This window comes from Bicyclus anynana, chromosome 25 (assembly GCF_947172395.1).
Source record: "Bicyclus anynana chromosome 25, ilBicAnyn1.1, whole genome shotgun sequence".
NCBI lineage: Eukaryota > Metazoa > Arthropoda > Insecta > Lepidoptera > Nymphalidae > Bicyclus > Bicyclus anynana.
Window position 1 is genome coordinate 8754450 of NC_069107.1, and position 21420 is coordinate 8775869.

The window sequence follows — 21420 nt, forward strand, 5'->3', positions numbered from 1 at the left end:
TGCACGCAACAATGTAATAAAAACAACAATTCTACTCTACAATACGAGTAAATCCAGTAACACGGTTATTAAGAAATTGCTTTTAGTTTCCAAGTTTGAAGCGCGGCTTTAGAAGCAATATAAAGCCTTTTCAAGGCTTTAATTTGCGGCTTCGTTGTTATACTATGAGTCGGCAAAAACGGACTTTTGTCGATCGTCAATACCAATAATGAAAACACTATGAGACAAAAGGCACCGAAACTCCAATATCGATGGCCTTGACTTATAAAATAATAAAGGCTTTGACTATTAAAATACTAGCTGACGCCGCGCGGTTTTATATGCGTGGTTCTCGTTTCCGTAGGAATAGGGGTAAAATCTATGGCCTATAACCTTCCTCGATAAATGGGCTATCAAACACTGAAAGATTTTTTCAAATCGGACCTGTAGTTTATGAGATTAGCGCGTTCAATCAAACAAATAAACAAACAAACTCTTCAGCTTTATAATATTAGTATAGATATTCATTAAAAACAAATAATGTCACGGGTAATTTGTTTCAAAATTAAACTAAATATTCGTAGCAAGTACGAATATTATGCTTACTTTGGTAAGGGTTATAAATTACAATATAATGTTTATAAACTTCGTAAATAATAATGCATTAATTTAGAAAAAAAGAATTATAAAAATAAAATTTATATTAGATATTCAAAGAAAGACATTAGCATTGTGGCCTTATTTTGCAGAACTTTTAACACATACGCTGAGGTACGAGGTCAATTGACCTCGTGCGTCTAACGTCTTCAAGAGTTAGGAGGTCGATGGACCTCGTAACGGACCACATAAAGTTCTAGTATGAGGTCAAAAAACCTCGTACCGCACCAGAGAAAAGTACAGAAAAATCAGTGCCTCAGCGAACGTGTTAAAAGGCAACGTTTTTTTCTTTCTTCGTTGTTTGTGGTCGTGGTCGTGGTCACACATGAGGTCCCTTACCTGTGGGTCCTGGTCCTTGTCGGAGTGGCTGGTCCCGGAGGGGCTGGGCGAGGGTGCAGGCGCCTCCCCCGAGCTGGCGCTGCCCGTGGATGTCCTACGCAAGAAGGATCTAAACGCGCAGTTATTAAGGCTTTAATGAGAGTGGCACTGGTGTACACACACTGACTCCCTTGCTCCATAGAGTTAGCAAACAGCAAACTGGTTTCTAGGTTTCCGAATGTATGCACTGTTTTCACTCTCCAGTCTGGGTGGAGCTAGTAAAACACCAAGACCCAAGCAAACTATTTATTTATTAAATTCGCTTAACAGAAGCCGTTACTCGATTTTTTTTATTCTTTACAAGTTATTCCTTAATTACAATCTCACCTGATGGTAAGTGATGATGTAATCTAAGATGTAAGCGGGATAAATCGTTAGGAGTAGGTTATACGACATCGTACCGGAACGCTAAATTGCTTGGCGTTACATCTTTGCCGGTAAGGTGGTAACTAGCCACGACGAAAGCCTCCCACCAGCCACAGTTTATTTTATTTATTTAAATTGCCCAGGTCTTCATCGTCATTCTCGCTATAACTCGCTGAGAAAATTAAAATTAAACTACCCTATTGGAAATACAAAGTTATTTTTAAATATTTTGTACAAAAGAGTTACGTTAAAAATATTTTTTCAAATTAAAATTCAAACAATACAATCTGAAAAATAGTTCATACAACCAATTTGCTGCTTGAAATACACTTACATTGCAAAATGTAGGTAAATTATCTTTAAACATTTCGTTTCATTGCTTTATTTTAAGTCAGCGTATGCATACCTTTGATTATGTTATGAATCTAAAAGCTTCTATAGCATACTGTAATATAAATCTAAACAGTATATTACTAATTATTCATCTAAATATATGACAAAAATGTTGCCTTTACTATAGAAAATTATATTTTTATACATTAAAACAACGAGTTTTCGAAGCTCTCCATTTCAAATATAATAAAAATCGATCTATACTTTAAATTGAAAATGTTCAGGATCATATTATTTGACTTGATTTTATATATATTTTAAAAGGAAAAGCAATACAATATCGATAGACACGCATTCCTCAGTCGACTGCGTGGTACTGAGATATAGAGAACCAAGAGTACTAATATAATATAGCTTTTGTTACTTCCTGATAACGTAGTTTTCTATTGGTGAAAGAAATTTTCAAATTGATTCAGTACAGTTTTTGAGTAAGACAATTTTTAGACATACAACCTACTTGTATTAGGAGTGTAGATTAGCTGACGCTCCGCGGTATCACCCGCGTATTTCTCGTTCCCGTAGGAGTACGGGGATAATATATAACCTATAGCCTTCCTCGATAAATGGGCTATCTAACACTGAAAGAATTCTTCAAATCGGTTCCTGTGATGAGCGCGTTCAATCAAACAAACAAACTCTTCAGCTTTATGATATTAGTATAGATTTCATTTGATTTGATTTAGAATTTTATAGAAAGATAATCGACGTCCCACATGGCTACAGGAACTGTATAGATGTATAGGGGTTGCATTTGGAACATTTTCAGTATTTTAGGATCTAATTTTGATCTTTAATAGAAAAACATTGCTTACAATAGAGTATCACCTTAATTTGACCATTTGCAATTATCATTTATGCAAAAATCTAATAAAACTTTATTTAAATCGAATATAAAAACATATCTATCTACGTAAGCAAAAATCTATAAAACTAATCAACAATTATTATTATGCAATCGCCCAATGACCTTTAAAAAGGACATTATAATAATGGCTTACAAACGGCGTCAAACCATTAAATAATAACCCAAAAAATGTCAAAAATATTGAAATGAAAAATATTTTTTAATTTTGCTTGCTCTGGGTAAAACTCTTGCTTATTAGCAAAACACATATGGGCAGGATCTTAAGTCTCTTTTCTCTCTCTAAGAATTTTATGTTTGGAAAGGACGAAGTTACATCAGATAAAATTACATTTTAAAAGTTTAAAAACGCCATAAATATAAAACATTGAAATAGTTCAAATGCAACCCGGAAGGTATGTTTAACGAAACGAGATAAAATCTATAAACAACCTAACCGTTGCTAACTTACATGCGAAAAGGAGCAAAAAAGCAATAATTTTGTCAATTTGTTTACATATAGTATTTAGCTTCGTTAAACGTACCTTTAATATAATCTAACTACATTCTATGCATTGTCAAAGTTTAGCCCAAATCTCTTTAATGTTTCATGAAACGAAATGGACGTGAGCTAGAACTTGATAAATATCAAAAGTTTTTGTGGTAACATGTTCGGATCAAATTCGCTGGTTTTTTTGGTTTTTTTGCGTTATTTGTTAACGCCAAAGAATGGCTTTGTTGATAGTGTGATCGAACCCTATATTCTGATAGTGTGGACTTTAGCTTATAACTTATAAATGTGTCATTTGTATTATTATTTTATGTAACGTCATAATTCTTGTCTATATAAATCTTGTATTTAAAATTAAAATTAATCAATCAATCAATCAATCAATCAATCAATCAATCAATCAATCAATCAATCAATCAATCAATCAATCAATCCATCAATCAATCAATCAATCAATCAATCAATGCATCAATCAATCAATCAATTTATTTCTTTGCAGATACATGCATTATATATACAGGTGGTCGGTAGATGTAGATGGTAAATGTATCTTACCAATTAGGCATGCAAATTATTTATTAAGTATTTAATGATTCAAATGACAATTTCACCATTTAAAATTTACATGGCTGGTCCATTTTCAACGGACACTTCGCTGCAAAAATTCAAACCATTCGTTTTTTTTCTCACATTCGACATGACAACGTCTTATAATTCGATTGAGCTGGCTGCACACCCGAAAAAAGATGACGTCATTCCATCCATATTACTTGGAGAATATATTTATTTCAGTAATTAATATCTATGGTTTTTAAAAGGTAGCCCGGCGGGAATCGACCTGTATGGACTCTTCGCCGTAGCAAGTGATCCGAACAATGTTCCACGGAGGATGTTCCAGTACTCACGCGTGTTGTGGAGGTGCGAGGGCGGCTGCCTCCCTCTGGCGGGTGGCGGGATGCAACGGCGCAGCTAGCGGCGCTGACGTCAGCGAGCTCGCCCCTGTTTACACGGATGTTAGGATGTTGTGGTACTGAGAATATATCCTAATACATCTAATATTTCGACGGCCTCCGTGGCGCAGTGGTATGCGCGGTGGATTTACAAAACGGAGGTCCCGGGTTCGATCCCTGGCTGGGTGATTGAGATTTTCTTAATTAGTCCAGGTCTGGCTGCTGGGAGGCTTCGGCCGTGGCTAGTTACCCCTACCGGCAAAGACGTACCGCCAAGCGATTTAGCGTTCCGGTACGATGCCGTGTAGAAACTGAAAGGGGTGTGGATTTTCATCCTCCTATTAACAAGTTAGCCCGCTTCCATCTTAGACTGCATCATCACTTACCATCAGGTGAGATTGTAGTCAAGGGCTATCTTGTAAAGAATAAAAAAAAATGGGCCTTATTAGAAGGCTCAAAGTCACTCAGCGGGCGAAGGAGCGAGCTATGCTTGGGGTTTCTCTGCGTGATCGAATCAGAAATAAGGAGATCCGCAGACGAGCCGCTGGATGCTGGCGGCTCGAGACCGTTTTTTTTGGAAGTCCATGGAAGAGGCCTATGTCCAGCAGTGAACGTCCATCGGCTGATAATGATGATGATGATGATGATGACATCGATTCCCAGGTGGACCCCCAGCGCCCAGGGGTCTACGGAAAAGTCGGCGGGAGTCTACGTTGACGTGACAAAAATGGGGGTTCACGATTCGTAAAGGTCCATGAAAATTTATCTGGTTTCATATCGAATGGAAAGTTTTCTAAAAAAACAATTGTGAATTGATTACTTCCTTGTGCTGTAAGTAGCTATCAAAATAAAGTTGAATGAAATCATTTTTTCCTGGAATTAATTAATTCACTAAGTAATCAATTCTCACTTTTTTACCGATTTCAAAAAGGAGGAGATTCTCAAGTTGACCGGTATATTTTTAAAACTGTTATTTTATGAATCTAATTACATTTTTCGTTAAGTTTAGGATACAAATTTGGCAGGGGGGTCCACCGGGACCAGTTAAATTTTAAAGTGGTCTGTGAGAAAATAAAGTTTGGGAATCTGTGCCCTAATATTTTATTATGTAAGACTAGGTTTATTTATTAGGATAGCCCAGTGGATATGACCTCTGCCTCCGATTCCGGAGGGTGTGGGTTCGAATCCGGTCCGGGGCATGCACCTCCAACTTTTCAGTTGTGTGCATTTTAAAAAACAAAATATCACGTGTCTCAATCGGTGAAGGAAAACATCGTGAGGAAACCTGCATACCAGAGAATTATCTTAATTCTCTGCGTGTGTGAAGTCTGCCAATCAGCATTGGGCCAGCGTGGTGGACTATTGGCCTAACCCCTCTCATTCTGAGAGGAGACTCAAGCTCAGCAGTGAGCCGATTATGGGTTGATGACGACGAGGTTTATTTATTTATTCCCTTTTCAGGGTTCCAAAAAATTCTAAGCTATAGTACAATTTGAACTATTATTGAATGTCGTCAGTTACCTGTGCCAATGCCTGCTGTAGATCCTCTGGGTAGCTCAGGCTTGCCTCTTACAGACGGTCTACCACCAGTCAGTCCCCCCGGTGGTACCACTGCAAAGAACATACCATTGTAAAGGTCCGTTTATATCTACAGACATTTAGTGACCCTGCTTTCTGCATCCATGGCCGTGGGTTCGATTCCCACAACTGGAAAATATTTGTGTGATGAGCATGATTGTTTTCCAGTGTCTGTGTGTATTTATACATTATATAAGTATTTATATTTAGTATGTAATTGTATATTAATATTATAATATCAACTATCTTAGCACCCATAACACAAGCTACTCTGTATGCTTACTTTGGGGATAGATAGTGATGTGTATTGTTTAAGTATATTTATATTTATTTATTTATATATTTATAGTAGTATAGAAAAACATTTCACAGTATGTCTTGTCATTTTTATATTCTCTCAGCAAAGATTATCACTACTGATTTGGAAGTGAGCCAGTTCGAAAGTTTGCGTCAGGCGCAATCTACTAAATGGAATGGGTCTTTACATACTATACTGTAGTATATATTTGATAGGTAGATACAATGATATGTTATACTATAGACTAGCAGTAACACCCGCGTGGTTCCTGTTCCCGTATGGGAACAACAGATGGTGAATTTCAAATTTATTTGTTACGTTTGTTACAAAGTATATACCTACGTCCAACCGAGGTTAAGAGTAAGTAAATATTCAAAAAAATCGACGGAACCCTCGGAGGGCGAATCTGACTCGCACTTGTGCGATTTTTATAATCAATAAATTTAATTTAGTCTATTTTAGGTGTTTTATAACTTCGACGTTTTATAAAGTCGTCCGCCTCACGTATTTTGTATGGAAAAGAAAGAAAGAAAGAAACCTCGATTTTTTTTATATCGATTCTAAAGTGTCACACAGTCGTCTTGTTGGTTTTTTTCTAATTTCACCTATCTAAGAACACTTAGGTTATTAAAACAAATCTAATATATCTGAATTACGTAAATCCGTTCAGCGGTTTGGAAGATATAAGGTAATAAAGAATATTACATACATACAAGATACGCGCAAAAAACATAACCCTTCTTGCAGTCGGGTAAATAGCCATAGCCTTCCTCAATAAATAGGCTATCTAACACTGAAGGAATTTTTCAAATCGGACCACTAGTTCTTGAGATTAGCGCGTTCAAATAAACAAACTTTTCAGCTTTATAATATATGTTACGCGTCCGAATTTAGTTACTCCAGTGAATGCACACATGCACAATTTTGTGTTTACTTTCAATATATATTTATGTATAATACTAATATTATAAAGCTGAAGAAATTGTTTGGTTGAACGTGCTAATCTCAAGAACTACTGGTCCGATTTCAAAATTCTTTCAGTGTTATATAGCCCATTTATCGATGAAGGCTATAGGCCATATATTTTCTCCGTATTCCTACGGGAACGGGAACCACGCGAGTGAAACCGCGCGGCGTCAGCTTGTAGTTTTATACTTCCTGAACACACAAATCGACATTGTAGACAATATTTAGGTTTTATATGTGGAAATAACTTTCATGGTTTAATAAGCTACTAAATGAAATTAAGACAATTATGCACATTTTGTCCGCCTCAGTTTTGATGCGCCAGTGCCATGTCTCTAGTATAAAATATCGTTGGGTAGATAGTTATGTATATACTAGCGGATGCCGGTGACTTCGTCCGTGAAATTCAGTTTTTGTATGGACCATTGATTTGTCCGGGATGTAAAGAATACAACCGACATCAAAAACACAGGCGTATTCAGTAATAGGGATGATGACAGTTTTTTAAATTGTATATATATAAACTAGGAGTGTGCTAATAGTAAAGCAATTTTGTAAAAGTAACAGGATATCTGCGACCATTAATAATAAGCTACAGGGATTTAAAGGGTCAGATTTGCGGCGCTGTCGCGGAACCCTGAGAAACACCCCATACAAAATGGTACGAATTAATGACGTCGTGGGTACATAATGATCGTTAGATTTGTATGGACGTTTAAACAAAATTACTAATATCTTTGTTTATTTTTATCTATACTAATATTATAAAGCTGAAGAGTTTGTTTGTTTGTTTGTTTGTTTGTTTGTTTGTTTGTTTGTTTGTTTGTTTGTTTGTTTGTTTGTTTGTTTGTTTGTTTGTTTGTTTGTTTGTTTGTTTGTTTGTTTGTTTGTTTGTTTGTTTGTTTGTTTGTTTGTTTGTTTGTTTGTTTGTTTGTTTGTTTGTTTGTTTGTTTGTTTGTTTGTTTGTTTGTTTGTTTGTTTGTTTGTTTGTTTGTTTGTTTGTTTGTTTGTTTGTTTGTTTGTTTGTTTGTTTGTTTGTTTGTTTGTTTGTTTGTTTGTTTGTTTGTTTGTTTGTTTGTTTGTTTGTTTGTTTGTTTGAACGCGCTAATCTCAGGAACTACTGGTCCGATTTGAAAAATTCTTTTAGTGTTAGATAGTCCATTTATCGAGGAAGGCTATAGGCTATATATTATCCCGGTATTCCCACGGGAACGGGAACCACGCGGGTGAAACTGCGCGGCATCAGCTAGTAGTTCATATATTAAAAAATGTCATATTTAATGTAAGGGAGCTAAAACTGTATGAATTTTCATCTAATTACTATAAAAGATTTTTAATAGATTTTAAAATTTTATAACCTTTTGTTTAGCAAATATCTAGACAATCTTTGCTTTTTATGTATAAATTACTTAACATTGATCTTATTTACCCGAATGTATCATAAAAATTAATACATTCAAACCTAGTCATCATCCCCAAAAGACTCATTTTGGATCATTCTCTATGTGTATTTTAATTAAAAATTCTCTTGAAAGGCAATGTCTATCTGATAATTCCCAGCTTTATCTCTCTGATACGAAGCCCACGCGATCATAGGTGGCTGTGAACAATAGGCTTTTGTCTGACGTCTCATAGATATGTCATGTATCTATATCGTATGTGTGCACAAAGTACTAGACATTTTTTCTTCAACAATAGAAGAATTTCTTTCGAGGGTTCCGTAGTCAACAAGGAATATACTTTCGCCATGTACGTCTGTTTTTGACGACCTCCGTGGCGCAGTGGTATGCGCGATGGATTTACTAGACGAAGGTCCTGGGTTCGATCCCCGGCTGGGATTTTCTTAATTGGTCCAGGTCTGGCTGTTGGGAGGCTTCGGCCGTGGCTAGTTACCACCCTATCGACAAAGACGTACCGCCAAGCGATTTAGCGTTACGGTACGATGTCGTCTAGAAACCGAAAAGGGGTGTGGATTTTCATCCTCCCCCTAACAAGTTAGCCCGCTTCCATCTTAGACTGCATCATCACTTACCATCAGGTGAGATTGTAGTCAAGGGATAACTTGTAAAGAATAAAAAAAAAAAAAAAGTTCCTCCGGGTTTAGCTCTGCAGGGTCATTATGTAACTCGGTGTATGCTTCAAAAATCACAGTCACTACAACAAATGATAGCGATTTTTTGTTTTTGCGATCATGTGACATGGATTTCCCACCGAAATGACGTCATCTTGGATCGAAAATGCTATTTACAAAATTTGTATTACAGTGAATATGTAATTTAATCCGTAATGTTTAACAAAAATCAGATCTTCAAAATCTTAATTCCATCAGCTGCAGCATTAAAAAAACAAAATAGAAAATTTGAAAAATCCGAAAAAAAAATATAACCTGGTCAAGTGGTCACCCTAGGGATTTTTAGAAACTATTCAAAGTAATATTATACAACTATTTTAGATAATTAGGTGGTGTATTTTATTATATACTAGCGGACGCCCGCGACATCATCCGCGTGAAATTCGTCGTAAACTTTCAACTACCCCTATCCTACCCTACCCTACACTACCCTACCCTATCCCTACCCTACCCTACCCTACTCCTACCCTACTCATTAAGGCTCCCACCGCGAGTCGCGTCGAGCGCGGCAACCGTTACAAAAATAATCCTTAAAGCATGAATTACACGCGCGATGGCTTAGCGTATTTCATGTATAACTTTGGTGTTTCTTTACCGATTTTCATGATTCTTTTTTTATTAAATAGGTAATAATGTTAACTTTTTTTAGGGATGAGTGATGAGTGTTTTAAACTTAAGAGTAGACAAATATAATTAGAAAGCTCCGAACTGCTAAGCTATGTATATCTATGTAGCTTTAACCATTAAGGCTGTACACGCGACGGAAGCTTAAAAAATGGAGTAACTTCTGCCTGCCGTCTTCTGTTTTCTCAACATTTCTCTTCACTGCTCTGCTCCTTTTGATCGTAGCGTAATGAAAAGTATACTATAACCTGCCCAGGAGTATGTAGAATAATTATACCAAGTTTCGTTAAATTCCGTCCAGTAGTTTTTGTTTCTATAAAGAACATACAGACAGACAGACAGACAGACAGACAGACAGACAGACAGACAGACAAAAATTTTACTGATTGCATTTTTGGCATCAGTATCGATCACTAATCACCCACTGATAGTTATTTTGGAAATATATTTTATGTACAGAATTGACCTCTCTACAGATTTATTATAAGTATAGATTTCATTTGCGTTTTATGCATTATCTACGGAACACCGTGTATATATACTATTATATACCCTATACTATTACTATATTAAAGCCATACTCGACTGTTTACCAACAAACAAAATAGAAATTGAGGTAGAAAAATCATATCATTACATAACTTATTTATTTTAAGTTATGTATTGTTAAATCTACCTCCGATTCTGGAGGCTGTAGGTTCGTATCTGGTCCGGGTTTTCCAACTATTCAGTTATGAGCATTTTAAGAAATTAAATATCACGTGTCTCAAACGGTAAAGGAAAACCATCGTGAGGAAACCTGCATACCAGAGAATTTTCTTAATTCTCTGCGTGTGTGAAGTCTGCCAATCCGCATTGGGCTAGCGTGGTGGACTATTGGCTTAACCCCTCTCATTCTGAGAGGAGACTCAAGCTCAGCAGTGAGCCCAAATATGGGTTGATAATGATGATGATGATGATTGTTAAATGATGTTCAAAATATATTCTAGATATCTATTTGTTTTAAGATTGTGAATCAAATTTTTTAATTTAATTAAAATTAAGAACAAGTTAATTATAATTATTCAGGAATCAGGAATGAGGAGATCAGGAATGACATAGCTCAACGAGTCGCAAGGCTAAAGTGGCAATGGGCAGGCCACATAGTTCGAAGAGCCGATGGAAGTTGGGGTCCCAAGGTGATGGAATGGCGACCGCACACACATTCTTTCCCCCCGTCGCCCGCATATCATGGGAGTGTCATACCTGGTAGTTTAGACGTTTGTTTCTTGTGTTCTTCATCACTGTCTTCTTCGGATGAGCTCGGGTCGATCATGTTGCTGTCTCTGTAACAAAAAAAATGTGAGCCGACTTATTTTATAAAAGTAATGTGCAGAAAAGAACAGTGGGAGAGAATCTTTACTCTGGATTACCACTTAGACTACTTTTTGTCCCGAAAAAATCCACGGTTTCCCGAGATTTGCGAAAACTGATGAAAAAAAAATCAAAAATTCATTTATTTCAAGTAGGCTCAGTATACAAGCACTTTTGACAGTTAACTATTTGTATTACAAATTGTTTTTTTTTTTTCAAAAATCAAAAATTCATTTATAAATCCGGAAAAATCCATGGTTCCCGAGGGATTTGTAAAAAACAAAATTCCACGCGAACGACGTCGCGGGCGTCCGCTAGTCTCGAATATTTTATTTTACAAAGGCAATTATAAAACGCAGAGGCTACTTCATGCCAAGCTTTTAAGTTTCAAGTGAAGTTAGGAACGAGTGAGTCCTTTTGCGATACAAAGTCGTGATTATTAATGTGACCTCTGTAAAGGCAGGCGTATTATACTCATACCCACAAAGTATTATAAGAGTAAAACCATTTATAACCGACTTCAAAAAAAAAGAGGAATCTCAATTCAACTTATTTTATTTTTAAACAGAGGACACCCGCGACTTCGTCCGCGTGGAAATCAATGGAAACTTTCAAGCCCTATTTCACCACTTTAGAGTTTGAATTTAAAAAAATTTAATCCCATTATATTTTGTATATTTTTTATGATTTATTAACAAATTTTTAAAACTGTAACTCCAAAAATGAAGAACTTTCCATACAAACTTTCAACCCCTATTTCACCCCCTTCTTATTTTATTTTCGCAATAAAAAGTATCCTTTTCCGTGTTATGGTCTTAAACCCGCCAAGTTTCATTTGAATTCATTCAGTAGTTTCAGCGTGATGCCCGAATAACAAAACAAACATGGACAGACAGAAAAAAAATCGAAAAAAAATATTTTTAGCTTTAGTATCGATTATATAATGCCCTCAAACAAAAATTTTCAAAATGTCTTCCATGTACAGAATGTACAAAATGTACAGAATTCGTATTATAAGTATAGATTCTAGATGGCGCTAGTAGTACTCTATGCCACGGTAACGTTTGTTGGTACAAATGATATTAGTAAAATCAAATTGCGAATAAATGTGTAGAATTCGACCAGCTTTGTTATAAGTATAGATATAGAAGATAGATAGATCATAGAAGATAGATAGATATAGATATTAGATATACATGTTTGTTACCTCATAACAGAATTTTTTCTTAACGAATTTTGAAAATTATTTTTTTGTTTAAAAGAGTATACTTCCAGATTGGTCCCATTTAATTTTCATGAATGTGCTACCTTCTGATCACTTTGAAGGCAGTGCCAACACAGTAATGATTAACTTAAGCCGTTTAAATCATGAAGTTTTTAGGATTTTTAAACTGTTCTATCCAGTAATGGTGGAGACATTATATCCAGAGACCCTCTACAATCTCACAATTTTTTTTATAGTATAACTAAAGGGACTGGATGTACTATAAAAATATTAGTGAGCAAAATCGTCCGCCATTTAAAAAAAAAGAAATCTCTACAAAAGCATAATTATAGGCAGTCAACGTATTGCATAACGTATGCATATCTCATACATTATGCATGTAGCATGCGCCCTACTTATTGAGGGTGAAAATCCGTTTTATAATTTTAGCGTGAAAGAGTAATAATAATAATAATAATAATAATAATTTATTTATTCATCAGAAAGCAGGTTTACAAAGATTACTTAAATATAATAAGACCCTGATACTCTCTACCATAATAATTTGGTGTATGAAAAATTTAAATAGACTATGTATAATCCTAATTTAAAAGCAAACAAATAAAAAAGAAAACATATGTAATAGCTTATATAATTTAACATTTTAAGATTCAATGATTATGACAAATGTAACTCAAAACTACTGTGACAGATAAAATAAAATAATAGTCGTAATATATACTGTCAAAATTATTAAACCTTGTTAAGTAAGTTGTAAGTAACCTTGTTGAGTAGCAAACATACATTCACACAAACCTTTACATTTATGTGTAACCGACTCAGCGCGGTTTCAACATCGTGGTTGCCGTTCCCGTGAGAATATTGGGATATAATATAGCCTAGACGCTCACAAATAACGTGACTTTCTAGTGGTAAATGAATTTTCAAAATCGGTTTAATAGATCCAGAGATAACCCCTAATAACAGACATAAAATTTTTAGAAGAAAGAAAAACTCAGTATCTCATACCCCGACTCAGGATGCGAACCCGGCACCTCGACATCCGAAACCACAAGCTAACCGCTGGACTAACGAAGCAGTTAACAATCCTAATGCCTAACCACTCTTTAATTGATTATAAAAACAGGCTAAAATTCGCATATACAACGTCGGAGTATGCCCGACTAGTTTCGAACCCATACGGGGTCCTTAGTCATGAGCGGGTTCTTAAGCGCGCCACGATCCAAACTTTAGCCGTGTTCCATAATCAATTCAATCACTCTTTGGCCTAAACCTCGGACAGATGGACATGAAGAAACTACAATCCTTTTTTTTGGGTTCCGTAGTCAACACGGAACTCTGAAAAAAGGAAATCAGAAAAAACGAGAAATAATTTAACCCGTACAAAGTCACGCGGACCAGTTCTATAGAAAAGCAAATTTCAATTGCAATGACCCAGTCGAATGCATTTTGTATGAATAATATATGAGGGATTCGCGTGTTGAAGGGACTTTTAACCCTACCTGTTGTCTACGACTTCGCTCGTACTGTGCCGTGGTTTAGGCATTTATAAAATGTCATGTGAGGTTTTGATGTCCGCTCAGGTGCAGCTGGATATGTGTTTTACTTGTAGTAATAGTAGAGCATTTAGTGCCACAGCTCATCTGAGAGCCACCATTCATACTTTTGTCGCCAAACATTATTTCTATTTTTCGCGCTAAAGGTTGCCTGCAGTGGCGTGCCCAAGATTTTTGACTTGGGAAGTCATCATGAGTAAAAATTGTACAAAATGGAAAATTGAGAGTCTTCAGGGCAGGTAGTATTGCATCAATGAAGTGGATGTATATTATTTGTACAAGTTCTTTTCATCACACATCAGTTCATCCATCCACCCAAAATTAATCAAAATCATGACAGAGAGCTTTGCTAGGCATATAATCTCCACACACAAAAATGTTTAATTTAAGGATACTTAATTTATAAGCTATTAAGTGTAGCAGTAATGAATTTGAAGGAAAAGATGTCATAATCACGAATTCTTTACAAGATAGCCCTTGACTAAAATTTCTCCTGACGGTAAGTTATGATGCAATCTAAGATGGAAGATGGAAGCGGACTATTTAGTGTCTACTCGACATCGTACCGAAACGCTAAATCGCTTGGTGGTACGTCTTTGCCGGTAGGGTGGTAACTAGCCACGATAAAAGCCTCCCACCAGCCAGACCTGGACCAATTAAAAATGGAGGAAAAACATTCGATTTTTTTCAAGAAACATACTTTTATTGAGCAAATTAAATGCGTCATAACTTAGTGGATATGACCTCTGCCTTCGATTCCGGAAGATAGAGGTTCGTAAAATTAGATTGCTACAACCAGAGATACCACATCTCTGGTTGTAGCAATCTCTCTATGACAGTAATATATTAGGGAACAAAATTAACCCTTTTTTGGGTCAGGGGAAAACTAATTTAACCCCACGAAACAGCAAACTGTTATTGCTAACATCTACGAGGGTTGAGTAATTAAATTAATAACTTAATGGGGAAGTCCCATAGAAGTGGGGAATTCCAGGAAAGTTTTGTTCAAAAATTCTTATTATAGTACAAACTAGTGGACGCTCGCGACGTATTGTTAAGTATGTCAAGTGTAGTGTTGTCAACATTTCTTAAGAAAAGTATAGTATTATTCAGATTTAGCTATGAAAAAATATAGTACGTACGAAATTGCAAAACACAAATATTTATGTGTGTGTTGACAAACCTTGATATCTATACTAATATTATAAAGCTGAAGAGTTTGTTTGTTTGTTTGATTGAACGCGCTAATCTCATAAACTACTGGTCCGATTGAAAAAAATCTTTCTGCGTAAGATAGCCCATTTATTGAGAAAGGCTATAGGCTATACATTATCCCCGCTTTTCTACGGGAATGTGAACCACGCGGGTAAAACCGCGCGGCGTCTGCTAGTACTATATGTTTTACCACATTGCACTAACTTATCTAGTTAAAAGGCATCTAGTTAAAAGTAGTACAATGTAGAAGGACGGCCTCTCGTACTAAAACATAATCGCATTCTCTTTAATTTACTTATGATTGTATGACAGTGCGTGATCGAATCAGAAATGAGGAGATCCGCTGAAGAACTAAAGTCACCGACATAGCTCAACGAGTTGCGAAGCTGAAGTGGCAATGGGCGGGGCACATAGTGCGAAGAGCCGATGGACGTTGGGGTCCCAAAGTGCTGGAATGGCGACCCCGCACTAGTAAGCGCAGTGTTGGCCGGCCCCCCACCAGGTGGACTGACGACATCAAGCGAGTCGCAGGGATTCGCTGGATACAGGTGGCTCAGTATCGTGATGTTTGGAAGTCCCTACAAAAGGCCTATGTCCTGCAGTGGACGTCCATCGGCTGATATGATGATGATGATGATGATGTATGACAGTAAATACTTCAATAAGATCCTAAGTATTTATTTATTTATTAGGTTTATTTACAACCTCTCTCATTCTGAGAGGAGACTCGTAGCTCAGCAGTGAGCCGAATATGCGTTGAGATTGATGATGAAATAAAGAAGAACAGTAAATAAAAGATAACTTAAATATCACAAATAAAGAACATACACTCTCGTATTATTAACTTAAGAAGAAAAATTAGAGAATGAAAAAAAAAGAAGACTAATAGAGATAATAACTAATAACTAATAACTAGAGGACTGCCAGCGGTTTCATCCGTGTTCTCGCTCTCGTGAGAATACGGGGATAAAATATAGCCTATGACACTCACACTTGCACTGGCTTTCTAGTTCTAATTCTAATATAATTTTCAAAATTGGTTCAGTAGATCCAGAGATAACCCTCTTCAACACAACAAACTCTTTAAAACATTAGTACAGGAAGAATAGTCAGCTGCTGGCAGACATCATTAACCGTTAATTTTTTATGTTTGTTTTTTTTAATAAAGATAACTCTGACGACGTAAACCGTGCCATATCGCATGTGTCGCATTGGTTCACTGCAAATAATCTACTTTTGAATGCCAAGAAAACTAAATGTATTGAGTTTTCATTGCCAAATGTTAAAAAATTAGATAAGTCTATAATGATCGATGGTGAAACACTGGAAATGGAGAGTTCCACAGTTTTGCTGGGAGTGACCTTGGATTGTAAACTTCAGTGGGGTGCTCATATAGAAAAACTGTCTGGTAAACTTAGCTCAGCGGCATTTGCCGTGAGAAAAATAAGACAGTTTACTGATGTTGATACAGCTAGGCTTGTTTATTTTGCGTACTTTCACAGCGTAATGTCTTACGGTATTTTATTGTGGGGCAAGGCTGCCGATATACAATCTATATTTGTTCTTCAAAAAAGAGCAATTCGAGCAATATATCAATTAAAATCACGCGAGTCCCTTCGTCAAAAGTTTAAAGAAATAGGTATACTAACAGTAGCCTGTCAATATATATATAACAGTATAGTATATGTAAGACAAAATATTAATTTGTACAAACGAAAAGGAGATTTAAACCCACGTCTTACTAGACACGGGCATAAGTTAGTTATTTCTGCATATCGTCTCCAAAGAGTAAAAAAATCTTTTGTAGGTTTGGGTGTAGTCTTCTATAATAAGATCCCCAAGACTGTGATGGACCTGCCAATGCATAGCTTTAAGCAATGTGTTAAAAAACATCTACTTAGTCGAGGGTACTACAACATTGATGAGTTCCTTAATGATAAAGATGCTTGGAGACCGTTGGATCAGCTTCCACCTTCACACAGGAAATAAAACTATAAAAAATGTAAACAGTAATTGTTATTAATTGTAAATTATAATACTGTATGACTTTTTCAAAAGAGCAACTGTTGAGTTTCTTGCCGGTATCTTCTCAGCAGAACCTGCCTTCCGAACCGGTGGTAGAATCATTACAAATAGTCAACTGACGTGTCAAAAGTGCTTGTAAACTGAGCCTACTTGAAATAAATGATTTTTGATTTTGATTTTTTGATTTTATTTTTTTTTTATCCTTTACAAGTTAGCCCTTGACTACAATCTCACCTGATGATAAGTGATGATGCAATCAATCTAAGATGGAAGCGGGCTAACTTGTTAGGAGGAGGATGAAAATCCACACTCCCTTCGGTTTCTACACGACATCGTACCGGAACGCTAAATAGCTTGGCGGCACGTCTTTGCCCGTAGGGTGGTAACTAGCCTCGGCCGAAGCCTCCCACCAGTCAGACCTGGACCAATTAAGAAAACCTCGAATCGATCGAACCCAGGACCTCCGTTTTGTAAAACCACCGCGCATTCCACTGCGCCACCGTGGCCATAAAACTTCGTAATTTCTTGACCACTTTTGAAAATTCTTTTTTGTTTGAAAGATTATACTTCCAAATTGGTCCCATTTAATTTTCATGAAAATCGGTTCAGTAATTTTGTATTAAAATGAAAATAACGGAACCGACTTCCAAATCACAAACATAAATTAAAAAGCGAAAAAAACATTGCTACTTTCTGATCACTTTGAAGGCGGTGCCAACACATTGATGCATAACTAAAGCCGATTAAATCAAAAAATTTTAGGATTCAAAGACAGTTTTTTCCCGTAGTTCTTTCACAAACGGCTTTAATACGTCACTTGGCTTGGCACCGCCTTCAAAGTGATCAGAAGGTAGTACAATACAATGTTATTTTTCGCTTTTTAGTTTATGTTTGTGATTTTGAAGTCGGTTCAACTTTAAAACGTTTTTTTAAGCCCACTTTCATTTTAGATTGCATCATCACTTACCATCAGGTGAGATTGTAGTCAAGGGCTAACTTGTAAAGAATAAGAAAAAAATGTCAGGCATTACTCATTTCGAATGCTGAGTTTCGTTGACGCCTAGTGCTTACCTCAACCCGAAATTACATAACAAGAGATTGGAGATAAAAATAGACAACCTTGGCTCTGGTTTCTCTAAAGGGTAGATAACTCATCTTTTGTTATAAGCCCACAGTTTTAGTAGAAAAACACTTTTACCGTTCTTTTTAAATTTAATGTATTTGGTATGTTTTATTTATTTTAATTTCATTAATCATAGTCCATTTTTGTTTTATTGTGTTCGAGCTATAAATTATATGTTATTAGAAAAATGTTGTAAAAATAAAACTGTCTACAGTAAATAAAATTATAACCATTGAAGATATTTTGATTTTTTTCATTGGAGGGCACTTGATCTATAGGTACAGGGTGGTGTAATTTTTTTAATGAGCCAGTCATGGTTTCACAACCTATTCGGTGCAAACAAACAAACATTCAAATATTTCCTCTTTGTAATATTAGTACTAAATTATACAGGGTGCTCAGGAGTATTTACCATAACTCTGAAGTTTTATTCTTTACCGAAAATTCAATTCGTCCAAAGAACATGTGTTTTAAAATTAATATTTTCGAAGTAAATAATATTTCTTTTGTAAATAGATCTTTAAATGTGTCTCTTATACGCATCCTTATAATTATGAACGTAGCCAAGTTTTACGTATTTTAAAATGCAAGGATAGTTAAAGGTATGCATAGTCAGAATTATTTTAATTTTACTTGTTAGTGTTGACGGCCTCCGTGGCGCAGTGGTATGCGCGGTGGATTTACAAGACGGAGGTCCTGGGTTCGATCCCCGGCTGGGCCGATTGAGATTTTATTAATTGGTCCAGGTCTGGCTGGTTTGAGGCTTCCGCCGTGGCTAGTTACCACCCTACCGGCAAAGACGTACCGCTAAGCGATTTCGCGTTCCGGTATGATGCCGTGTAGAAACCGAAAGGGGTGTGGATTTTCATTATCCTCGTAACAAGTTAGCCCGCTTCCATCTTAGATTGCATCATCACTTACCATCAGGTGAGATTGTAGTCAAGGGCTAACTTGTAAAGAATAAAAAAAAGTTATAAAATATCACGTGTGCAGTTCGGCTCGTATAACGGCTGTTTTTAATCTATATATCCTCCATTTCGCTTACTAAAGTTAAGAAAATCTATCTTTCTGTTCTTATCTGCTTTTCAATAACCTACTGACAGATAGTTTGACTATGTAAAGATAGTTTGATTGTTACTGATAATCTAGGATAGCTATCTATCCGTAATCTTGGGTAGGTTATTGAAAACGGCCGTAAGTGGATTTGTCAACACCTTGAAGTTATGGTAAATACTCCCTGCAGCCCCTGCTCCCTGAGCACCCTGTATAATTAAGTACTAATATTACAAAGAGGAAATATTTGAATGTTTGTTTGTTTGCACTGAATAGGTTGTGAAACCATGACTGGCTCATTTAAAAAAAAATAATTCACCGTTAGAATTCTACATTATCCCTGATGATCATAAGCTATAACTTATCCCCTAATTCCCACAGAAATGGGAACTATGCAGGAAAAACCGCGTGGTGACTGCTAGTATTCGATAACAGCAGATTATTTTTATTTTTTTGTCTGTCTGTCCTTTTTTGCTGACCGGACAAATTAAACATGGCATGGTTTAAGTTTATCGAATACTACGAAGAAGGATATATTTCAAAAATAAAATATAGGAGTGAAAAGCTTAAAAGGAAATTTATTTTTAAAATTATATTTTTAAAAACTACATGTGTTCGATTAGAAAAATATTAAAAATAATGTGATTCAAAGTTTTTTTTTAAATTCTACCCTTAGAGTGTTAAAAAAGAGTGGTATAGTGTATGGTTCTTCCTTTTGCGAACTTATTACAAAAATCTAATAATAAAAACTATAAGGGTTCCTTGTGGATTACGGAACCCTGAAAATAGTGCGTCACACAGTCATCGCTTTTCCCCTGTAAGTTTGGTGTTGGCAAAATTTAATTTTTATTACTTGAGTAGGTATGCCAAACTTGGGTCTTTATTCATTCAAAATTCAAAATTCGTACCTTACGTAACACTTTTAAAACATCAGAACGAGTGGTACGAATTTAGTTTTCATGATTTAACATACTAACAGGACAAATTAAATGAAACCATGCAATTTAACACATTCGCTGCGGTTCGAGGTCAATTGACCTCGTGCGTCTAGCGTCTTCAAGAGTTAGGAGGTCGATTGACCTCGTACCGGACCACATAAAGTTCTAGTATGAGGTCAAATACTTCGTACCGCACCAGAGGATATACAGAAAAATGGGGCGCTCAAAAGAGGAAATTTCCACATCTCAATGTTAGTTGTGGTCAACAACGAACGTTATTTATACAAATAATACCTAAAATTTCGTCTACAATGTTGAGTTGTGTGTTCAGGAAGTGTAAAAACTATGTATACATAAATAAATAATGGAGTTAAAGACAAAATTTCTCTGATCACTTTTTGCGGTAATTTTGTAGGGACGTAACCGACCGTATATGAATGGTTTTAAAAACGGACAAAAACTTCTACGAGTAGTTTAAAATAAGATATATATCTAAGGTCGTTTCCTCAGAAAACGACAGACAATTTTGTTCGTGAATTTGTGTGCGATAGTGGTCCATTAATAATTGGTCTGAGATACTATCAATAACTACTGGTACGTAGGTATTTAGATATCCACTCGAATTTTCACATGACGTAATACCTCCATCTAATGAGGTTTTATCTATGCTCGTTCTATATTTGGTAAAGGCTTAATTTCTAAACGTACATTAAAAACAAATAGTTTAGAAACATAATTAGTGAATAACATAAAAATAATCATCTCTTATATTAGGCTTACGTTTACGAAATCTACTTCGCAGTCAACGCAATATACACACTTATGATGTCATATCCATTTATCCAGCTTATATAAGAACAAGAGATAACTACATACAGCCTAATAGGCTTAGGCTTTCTTAGTTAGAAAAAAAAAACAATATACAATTTCAGAACTGAACTTATTTTTTAAACTCACCTCTCTGACGTTCGATTCTAAATTCAAACACGTCCTGCTTTCATAGCAAATTCAAAAGTGGTTTGGGAAGTGTTCGATTTTTGAATTATTTATAGTTCTATTTACAGGTTCGAGGCGGCCGCGGTACTGCCTGTTGGGTTCCAGGCAAACGTCATACTGTCCGCATATATTCCGCGCATGCGTTTCGCTATGGCGGGTCGATAGTGCCGTATGATAAGGAATGAAGGCTGAGCACCATGGATATACAACCGCTAGAATACGCATAATAATATTCTTCTTCTTAGGGTGCCTCTCCGACTAGCG

General features: G+C 36.0%; 1 protein-coding gene across 11 annotated transcripts in view; it reads right to left on the minus strand.

Moving 5' to 3' along the window:
- LOC112049601 (calcium-dependent secretion activator) overlaps nucleotides 1-21275 on the minus strand; it is a 76832-nt gene extending 55557 nt beyond the window's left edge. For 8 of the 11 annotated variants that reach the window (XM_052889188.1, XM_052889186.1, XM_024087552.2 and 5 more), the window contains exons 1-5: nucleotides 21118-21274; nucleotides 10918-10997; nucleotides 5597-5686; nucleotides 4031-4124; nucleotides 976-1084 (exon numbers count right to left, since the gene is read on the minus strand). In XM_052889188.1, coding sequence (XP_052745148.1) covers nucleotides 976-1084; nucleotides 4031-4124; nucleotides 5597-5686; nucleotides 10918-10987 — 363 coding nt within the window. In that variant the 5' untranslated portion in view covers nucleotides 10988-10997; nucleotides 21118-21274. Of the gene's footprint in view, nucleotides 1-975; nucleotides 1085-4030; nucleotides 4125-5596; nucleotides 5687-10917; nucleotides 10998-21117 lie in introns of all 11 variants that reach the window. The other 3 variants (XM_052889187.1, XM_052889184.1, XM_052889180.1) reach the window with 2 other exon arrangements.
- Nucleotides 21276-21420: the final 145 nt, after the last annotated feature.